At 44.0% G+C, this 9,675-nt stretch overlaps 1 protein-coding gene across 3 annotated transcripts; it reads right to left on the bottom strand.

The window, feature by feature from the left end:
- Window positions 1-758: 758 nt before the first annotated feature.
- Window positions 759-9,363, bottom strand: shox (short stature homeobox). 3 transcript variants are annotated; one of them, XM_034562070.1, is made up of 6 exons: window positions 9,101-9,363; window positions 7,026-7,234; window positions 3,794-3,851; window positions 3,532-3,620; window positions 1,420-1,632; window positions 759-1,058 (listed from the first exon to the last, which is right to left on the bottom strand). In XM_034562070.1, the coding sequence occupies exons 1-6, from the start codon at window positions 9,345-9,347 to the stop codon at window positions 969-971; spliced, it is 906 nt and encodes a 301-aa protein (XP_034417961.1). In that variant the 5' UTR covers window positions 9,348-9,363; the 3' UTR covers window positions 759-968. The 3 variants fall into 3 exon arrangements, with proteins under 3 accessions (XP_034417961.1, XP_034417959.1, XP_034417960.1); XM_034562068.1 differs by lacking the exon at window positions 759-1,058 and having other exon boundaries at window positions 1,387-1,662; window positions 3,523-3,620; XM_034562069.1 differs by lacking the exon at window positions 759-1,058 and having other exon boundaries at window positions 1,387-1,632.
- Between the last annotated feature and the right edge of the window lie 312 nt (window positions 9,364-9,675).

Genomic DNA, 9,675 nt, shown 5'->3' with positions numbered 1-9,675 from the left:
ATTGGGTCTCTTTATCGTTGAGGATTAACTGCTAGCTGTTTTAACCTTTTTTTTTTGTTGCTATTTACAGTATTGCACTTAAACTGCACACCATTGCATTTCAGTTTGACTGATGCTTTCTTCATATTTTCAGAATTACAAAACAAAGCAAAGAAAAAAAAAGAACGCATGTGCACCCTTTTTCCAAGACCATGTCCTTTTTGCTGATCACATGACAATATCAAATCCCCCTCCCCTTTAATTAGTAAAGTAGTATCTGCTCGTAGTGCCGTCTGTAAAACTCCCACGTACAAGACCTGAAGTGCAAAGGCCATCTTCACTTCTTTACCCAGGATGCAACACAACAAACAGAAAGAAATAAAGAGAGAGAGACAGAGAGAGGGAGAGAGAGAGAGAGAGCACGCTGTGAGGAGGAACGCGGACCAAGTCTCGCCGACACATGCCCAGCAACGCGGCATATCATCTCCAGAAGGAACAAAAAAAACGAGTCGGTCCATAAGAAGAAGCGTATCACACCGTGATGGAGGCCTTTCACTTTGTAGGTGCCAGGATGGGGGGGGGGGGGGGGTGTTAGGGTTTTAAAAACAGCCGTCGAGCGCGTATGTCGAGTCCCAGAACGCTCCTTCATTAGAGCTCATGCATTTGGCAGCAGCAGGGGGACACAGTGGTGGGAGACAGATATGGACCCCCCCCCCCAACCCCCCCCCCCACCCCGTTTTTTTTTCCTCTTTTTAAATGTTTTCTTCATTTTTCTAGTGAGGGGGCGTAAAAGGTGAGAGCCGCTCCAATGCCTCTGCGAGGTGGTGTGTTGGGGTTCGTATCCCCCCATGCTCACAACCCTCTGCATTGTTAACGCGGCGGCAGGGGGCCAGCGTCGGCGAAGCTCCGCCGTTTTTTGGCCCCGCTGCTGCCCTGCCAGTTTGCTTTGTTCTAACGTCTCCTGGTCTGACGGGCCCCGGCCCGGACCCTCAGACAGACATCCACATGTGTTTGTACGGTCCGTGGGATGTGATCTGGGCCTGGAGTGGACTGAGCCACTGGCCCCGCAGAAGTCCTGCCTGTTGGGGCGAAAAGTAAAAGGTGATTTCACTGGTATTTAATTACCGTTCTCTACAAGTGGTTTGTTTTGGCAGCTGGTTTTGTGACTATTTTCTCGCTCCCGCCTTCTTTCTTTATTATTTTTTTATTTTCCTTTCTCTCTCACACACACTCCCTCTCCCCCCTCTCTGTATTTGTGTTCCTCTCTTTTACTCTCACTCAGTGTTTTTGTTTAGTTTAGTCTTAGCTGTGAGTGTCACGGCCCTTTCACGGGCTCAGTCTGGAGTGAGAGGCGATTATGGGCATCAGGCGGGTGGAGGGGTGGGGGGGATGGAAGCCCGATGGGGGTCAGAGTCCCAGGGCCTCGGCGTGTTTCCTTGCCTTGAGTCGCAGGTCTGCGATGCTCGAGTTCTTGCTGTTGCTCTTGGCGACGGCCGCCACCGCCGCCGCCGCGGAGGCCGAGTCGGCGAGCGATGCGATGGGTAGTCCGAACGGTGGGGGCGGGAACATCAAGTAGGGGGCGTGAGCCGCCAGGTGAGGGTGCAGGTGCGGGTGGGTGTGGGCGACCCCGTCCAACTGGAGCTGGGCTTGGACCTGCGAGAGGGGAAAACACAAAGTTAAAGCCTGGGCGCCTCTCGGGCCGCGCGCGCATGTGTGTGTGTGTGTGTGTGTGTGTGTGTGTGTGTGTGTGTGTGTGTGTGTGTGTGTGTGTGTGTGGTGAGGATTTAGGTTTCACAGTCTGACACTATTAAATTCCCCCTCAAAGCTGTTGCTTACAGTATTTTCTAAGAAAATAGTTAAGTTAAGAGCGGCCTTTTTTTCACGTCAGCTATTCTAAAAGTTAATGAATCATAAATTGCTCTCAGACACCACATCCAATCTAATCGTCCAGAATCAAAGTCTTTCTAGGACCCAGAGACGATTTGTTTAATTCAGACTGAGGACTCCCTCATACCCTTGGAAATATGCAGTCTTGTTATCCTGATTATGTATTCAATTGCATAAATAAACAATTTTGCACTAAAAAGATATTCACATATTTGGAGTTATAAATATTTATCCAGACATATTCCTGAGTCAAGAGGGGGGAGAGAAGAAGAAGAAGAAGAAGAAGAAGAAAAAAAAAAGTAAGGAGCATAGGATATCAGTTTTCACATTCTTGGCAATTATTTTATAAGAAGGAGGTGAAAATTAAGCATCCACTCACTTCAGAGGGAGAGAGCTGAGCCTGTTGCCATTTCTCATGTGTTTCAAACACCACAGGAAGAAGTGGGAAAACTCAAGTATTTTGTGCGTTGCTCTCCAACCAAAATAGAACGATGTAAAGTCAAAGTTTTAACTCGACTAAATATTATTTTCTTCCTTCACTTTGCTCCCTTTCACATTGGCCTAAAGTGACTGAAGTGGAAAGCTGTTAAAGCGAATGGGGAAAAAGGCGCCAAATGGATCGTCGCTGAGGAAAAAAACCTCGACCGCACACAACGGAGAGGTGTCCGCGCATCTCGCCGACCGACAACGAAGGGCAACCATCGTTTCCAAGTGTACGCCGCCGCCAGTACGTCTGATTAAAACCGATGAGCGCTGATGGGCAGACCGATCGATCCGTCCCTGACCCAAACAGGTTTGTCTCCCACGCTCGTATAGCAGTTTATTAAGGGACACGTTTGACCCCTAAGACCTCGCAGTCACAACGTCCTCCGCCAACCAAACCAGTAGTCGTCCCCTCGTTCCACAAAGCACACACGCCGCATTGCACCAGCAGTGCGGCGTGTGTGTGTCGTCCCCCCCCACCCTGTCCTCTCTCTCGGCCTCGACGCCAAATATCCATCAGATCCTCTGTTCCATCCCCCACCCCTCCGGCTTTCATCATCCCTTTTATGTGCTCGCGCCCGCCGCACCGTCAGCTTAATTAGGACCGCCGTGTATTTATTTTGTTTTTCACGAGGGGGTCAAGCGAGACAACGTGGCAGCCGGCGACGCATTAGGGGCCAGAGAGCAGCAGATCAAATGTGTCTGTCCGACTCTCCTCTCTCTCTCCTCCCCCACCACCCCCGCGCCCAGCTCGGCCCTCTCTCCACACTGCCTGGGGAGGTGAAAGGTGCACTGAGGTCTGAGCTGCTCCCTCCCCCTCCAACACACACACACACACACACACACACACACACACACACACAGTCTCTCATCACTCATATCTAATAGCTGCACATGGCTTATAGATTCTTGTGAAGGTACCAATATAGAAGGCCTACTTTGACACTGATTCCACCACAGAAACACAGCTCCAATATGTATATAGATCCCACAGTCTTCCCCCTTTGCGTTACAAGATGCTGAGTAATCACATTTCTTTTCTGCAATGTTTAGCTCCTTTACATTTATTTCTGCCTGAATTCCGCCTGATTGGATGTTTGTTTGTTTGTCTGTTTGTTTGTTTGTATGTGCCACGCTTTGTAAGCTCTGATGAAAAAAGTAAATATCGTAAACTCGTCCTACCTGTTGGAAGGGCATCCGGAGGGCACCCATGTTGACATAGGGTGCTACTCTGCAGGCGTCGAGGTGACTGCCGATGCCCAGGGTGACTCCTTGAGAGAAGGGAAAGATGTCTGTGAGACCGCCAGACAGTTGGTGTTACGTGAGATGAGCAAGTAGAGTTTTTTTGTTTTTTGCCACATGCAGTTAAAAAAAAAGAAGTGGCAGAAAATTGCAAAACTTAAATAATGCAGGAAAATTATGAATAAAAGGCAATAATATTTACCTTTGTGCATCTGGTTTTCTTGTTTTCGACATTTTGCTCTCCTGTTCTGAAACCAGACCTGTAATTGAAAAAAAGCCAATTATTTATAAGAAAAACACACACAAACAATACTAAATCCAGATTTTAATAATGTTATAGGCCATTTATTTGTAACCAATAAAAATAGTGAGCAGTAGGCTACATATGAGCTATAGTCTTGTTTAGCTGCTTGTAAAATACTATAATATAAAAAAATGCACTCTAAGTTGTTGCAATGAAAAAATATATATAAATGTCAATAGGACATCAATAGTTTGGAGATCGAAAAAAAACACGCCCCAGAAAAACCTTAAAAAACAAAATCCACACGGTGGGAACACGTGACATTTATCTTCGTTGTACACAGAGGAGCACTACGGCGTTAACGTACAACCAAATGACGTGTTTCTCTGCACTGTAGCCACCACAATCTCCACAGCGCGTGTAGGAATATAATAAGAATACTTTGATCATATTCCGTATACCCTAAAAAAAAAGAGACAAAAAAAAACTTCGGTAACCACCTTCCAATTAGCCGCCTGTCTTTGAAGCTGCAGGCTGCGGCCTATTGTTAATCAGCATCAACCTAATTTGCCTCGGTGAATAACATTACCCCACACACACACACACGCACGCGCACACACACACACACACGACCCCACTATCCGACCCCCGCAATGATTATCAGTTACAGATGAGAGATTATAGCGGCCAACACAAAAGGGCGAAGACTGATGATGACGACGATTATGATGACGATGATGATGATGATGATGATGGTGATGACTCAAGGTGCCGTGAAGCCATTTTGAGCTGCATTATTGTGTCGATGGGACTGTAATAACTGAGACAAGCGGCAGCAGAGTCTGAACTGCAAAGACAAATTATTGTTGTATTCATTCATTTGTTTTTAAATGACTTTATAAATGACATTTTGAAAAAAATGTCCCAATAGATATATATTCATATTATTACTTGTATTATTATTCGCAATAAATAATAACAACAATAATAATAATGAACGTGATAATAAAAAAAATTTAAAAATGAAACAATAATAACACATTGTAAATAGTCGTGGACGCAGTGAGTTATCAGCTGCACGGCGTTGAATGGTGCTAGAAAAGGTGTTTATGAACATGCCAGGTGATTTTTGCATACACGCACATTAATCCCTCAGATAAATCAAGGCTAATATTAGACGGGCCCCGGATCAATTCCAATGACGCGCCGGTATGTTAAGCAAAGTGAACTACACTGGTTCAGACAGTTATTTCTTCATTAAGGGCCACTCAATGATGCGCTTCACAAATACCCTAATCTCATTTCCTTTTTGATTTTTTATTAGAGACAGTGAATAATGACATTTAATTTAGCCGCGCGCCAGAAACCCAAAGATATTAGTCCTAACCGAATTACTGCCTGCTCCTCACCAAGCTCTCATAACTTTCAATTAGATTCATTGACAGCTGCTCGGAGCGCGGCTCCGCAGCCTGCAACAGCCCTGCGCGCGCTGCAATCCACTCTCACTAGACAGCGCGTCCCCGTGCCGGAGACGGGCCCTCAGAAAGAAAGAAAAAAAGGCTTTCTTTTTCAAGAGGTTCTGTCAGTCGCTTTGATGACAGAAAACACACACACACACACACACACACACACACATGTGTCAGTCTGTGGAGTCTTTATCACCCATATTTGCACCATGAATGATCTTAACGCGCGTGCTACTCACTTTATTAGTGATAATTGCAGCGTTATGCCGAATAATATACCGTCCACCAAGCCCGACAGTCTGCGGTCTTATGAAGACTCTATGATGGCTTTTATTCATCCGATTAGATATAGCTGAACAGCAGCATCGGGCCAGAATTGAGTTATTTCTAATCTGTTTTTATGGGGACACTGCATCAAGCCAATGGCAGATATTACAAAGAAAATGAGGAGGGATACGAGTTGACATAAGAGCGCGTCCCCTGAAGCGGCCATTCAGGCTCTTCATTCATTTTAATCACTGCTTGGGATTGTGTGTGTGTGTGTGTGTGTGTGTGTGTGTGTGTGTGTGTGTGTGTGTGTGTGTGTGTGTGTGTATGTGTGTGTGTGTGTGTGTGTGTGTTTGTTTTCTCCCCTAAGGCTGCTCGGATCGTAGAGTATAGGCTGTTGGCCCTATACAGGTTACACCCCCCGATGATTTACAGCACGTGTTTGATGTTACTAAACTCACCTTCTATAAAAGTATAGAGGATTATGTTTCCAGTTATTTTAACTACTTGTTAATTACGTCAGAGGCGGCGGAGGCACACGTGTGGTTATAAGACATTTGGTGTAAATGTGCGATCTTCGAACCATCTGTAAGACGCATGCACAATAATGCTGTTCCTTTTCTAAATTGCATACAACTGCCAGGGTGAGATTGTAACTCCCATATACAGGATACCAGGTAAAAATGAAAAATCATAGGCCAGCAATAAATGACACTGAGCACCACAGACATAACTATATATCTATATAGATATTATCAGAATATTTTAGACTTTTTTCACATCAGAAGCTGCATCATTTATCTCTCAGGTGTTGTAATTTCATCCCGCATGCAGATTAATAAACTGTTGGCATTTTGTTTTCGGAGACACTTTATATCACAAAACATAACATTGGAGAAAATATATATATATATATATATATATATATATATATATATATATATGTGTATATATATATATATTTTATAAACATGTCATTTAAACATGTTTTTCGCTTTCAGTCATTTTTTACACGCATTGTTTACAAGCTCGAGAACGTGATAACTCATCTGCACTGGATAATTATTATTATTATTATTATTACTATTATGTATTTATTTTAAGAAAAGGGGAAACTATTTATATTAGTATATTAGGTGTGCTGATTTTCTTTGTAGGCAACTCATTTTTTGTACATAGGCCCAGTGTTGTTTTGATCGTCTCGTAGTAATACAGCAATAACTGATTTGATCAATAACACAACTGCCACTACACAATCCGCCCAGCCTACATTACCGTCTGATAATATCGCCTCAAAACACCGACCACGCCGTCCCACCGACACACTCCCGATCCCTGCGCGTACACGGCGCTTCTCGGCAGCGGCCGCAGTGCGTTGTGTGCGTGTGTGTGTGTGCCGTTTGGACTCGGACCAGTGGGAGAGGAGACCCGGAGAAGAGGACGGCGAGGACCCTCACCTGCACTCGGGCCTCGGACAGTCCCAGCCGCTGGCTCAGCTCCTCCCTCATGAACGCGTCGGGGTAGTGCGTCTCGTCGAAGAGCCGCTCCAGCTCGTTGAGTTGCTCCAAGGTGAAGTTGGTGCGACTCCTCCGCTGCTTCAGTTTGCCCTGCGCGTCCTCGTCCTCCGACTTCACGTCCTCCTTTTTCTCCTTGCACTCGTAGATCCCTGTTGAACGGGCCCGCGTGGTTAGACACTATACATTTAAAGGATTAATAAATGTAAAAACAAGAGACGCTTTTGGGTTTTAATTCGTGACTCCAGACACTGTCTCCCTTATCAACACATACACATGACTGGGGGGGCCCCCATAGAGCCCCCCATAGGGCCTTCTTTCTGTAGCAAACACACACGTTACACAGACTATCCTCCTCCAAGGGAGAGGGGCCTGTGGCCTCCATAAGTCAGCGTGTGATGTCAGCGCCAGTATGAAAGTAAATCAGTCACTACGGGCCATGTTGGGCCTAATGAGCCATTTAAAGAGCAGAGAATTAAGCCCCGGCTCAACGGCGAAGGTTTAGGCTTAAATACTCGCCTCCGTCCAACAGACGGAGGTTATTCCAGGGTATAGAAATAATCACAATTAAAAAAAAATGTTTTAAATGGTCAGTCTTAATATTTAATTTCCTTCACGTTTCATTAAACACATTTAAACGTCTGTATTTTACACAATGCAACATGCTGCCAGTATATTCTACTTTTTAAATATATAATGTGTTATCAGTGCGTTGTTATTATTAGTAACACATTTGACAGCTGCCACATGTTATTGTTTGTAGTATTCTGACGTGAAAATGTGTTTTCCAAAAGTGAGTCATAAATATATATATATATATATATATATATATATATATATATGCATATTTATAAATATATATATATAAAGAAATACAAATATATATATATATATGTATAAAGAAATATATATATATATATATATATATACAAATATATGTGTATAATATCAAGTTATCAAATCCCAATCCCATATACACAGAACCAGCCTTCTTCGATTAGCTTGCATTAATATTTGCCTGAATATTAATTTAAGTATAAGGCAGGAAAATACAATCATAGTACTGCCCCTTTTTTTCTTTCTGCCTGTAAGATAAATATAGAAAGCGGTGAGAATGACTCAATAAACGTCTCAAAGTGCACACTGCACGCCAGAAGAGGCCTGCTGTGTAGACTGTACTTTATATACTTTATAACCTGCTCATAAATGACGGGCTATTTTAAAGGTAGATTTTTTAAGAGTGTGTTCAGTGGGAGTTTTTTCAATTTACAAGAATTTAACAGTTGAGAGTGTGATTTATTTTAAATTTTTAGGTGAGGCTCATAATCTAAATCAATGTGACAACAGGATATGGGTTTTCAAGGGGACCCCCACATCACAATAGTGCACTTCAACTTATAAATGATGTCAAATATAATGTATAAAATGTCCCAGATGGTAACAGATAAAAGATACACTTTATAATGCTGTAGGATTATTAAAGCTGACCAATACTTTTGTGTTGGCACACAATGTTAAATTGCCTATTAACATCAGGCTAAACTCATTATTATGATTGAATAAAGTTCTATAATAGAAATTATAAGAAATGCTACAGTGATTGTTTTTGTATTCTTTTTCTTTTTCTACGTTTGACCAAAGCCTGAAGGTCTGAAAACACCATCCTCAAATAGTTGAAACGAGGGCCCGCCTCCTGTGTACAGAAAGAACCCTTTTAACAGCGCAATAGCTAACTTTATACATGTGCCGTGAACTAAACGCGCACGGTCGCGTCAACTCTTTTTTTTTTTACGCGTGGATTTGTGGATTCAAAACCACAACAACAACAAAAACAAAAAAAACGTCACTCTCGGCACAAAAAGAAAAGAAAAAGAAGAAAAAGAAGGGAAAAAAACAAAAAAAGCACAACGGAACTTGAGACATCTCCCCCGACACAACACGGAGCAATGTGTTCCCTTTTTTGTTGTTCTCCTCTTGCATTTAAAAGAATAATTAAAAAAAGAACATAACAAACTTACCCTCGGTCGACCTCGAAACACTAAAGTCCTTCAGCTTCTCCTTCTCCAGCTCGACGTGGTCCTTGAACAGATGCACCGGGCAGTGGCTGCCCTCCGTAATGTCCTGCAGGTTTGAGTCCGGGCTGCCCAGCTCGCGCGCCCTCGTCAAGCCGCTCTCCAAAACTTCCCTGTACGTGATACTCTCCTTGGTGCTCTCCTTGGTCTTCTGATCGAAGGATTTCGACACGAATGCCGTGAGCTCTTCCATGGCCGCGGCTCTTGTCGCTCAGCAGTGGTCCTGGTCAGGGAAATCCACGGTGAATTATCGGTACGTGCGCCCTCGCCGTCTCGATATAGTAAACCCGCAGCCTGTACCGCTCGCGGATACGCTCTTTATTTTTCTTCTTTTTTTGTTGGGGGGGGGGGGGGGGGGGGGGGGGGACTGGGACTGGGACGTAGGGGGGTTGTGGGGGAGAGAGAGAGAGAGAGAGAGAGAGAGGGAGAAGGAGAGAGAGGCTTGCAGCAGCGATAGATAGAAGGGGTGGAGAGGAGGTGAGATCACTCCTGCTGTTGTGACTGTGTATTTGAGAGCACAC

This window comes from Cyclopterus lumpus, chromosome 21 (assembly GCF_009769545.1).
Source record: "Cyclopterus lumpus isolate fCycLum1 chromosome 21, fCycLum1.pri, whole genome shotgun sequence".
NCBI classification, from domain to species: Eukaryota; Metazoa; Chordata; class Actinopteri; order Perciformes; family Cyclopteridae; genus Cyclopterus; species Cyclopterus lumpus.
This window is presented reverse-complemented; position numbering and strand designations above follow the sequence as displayed.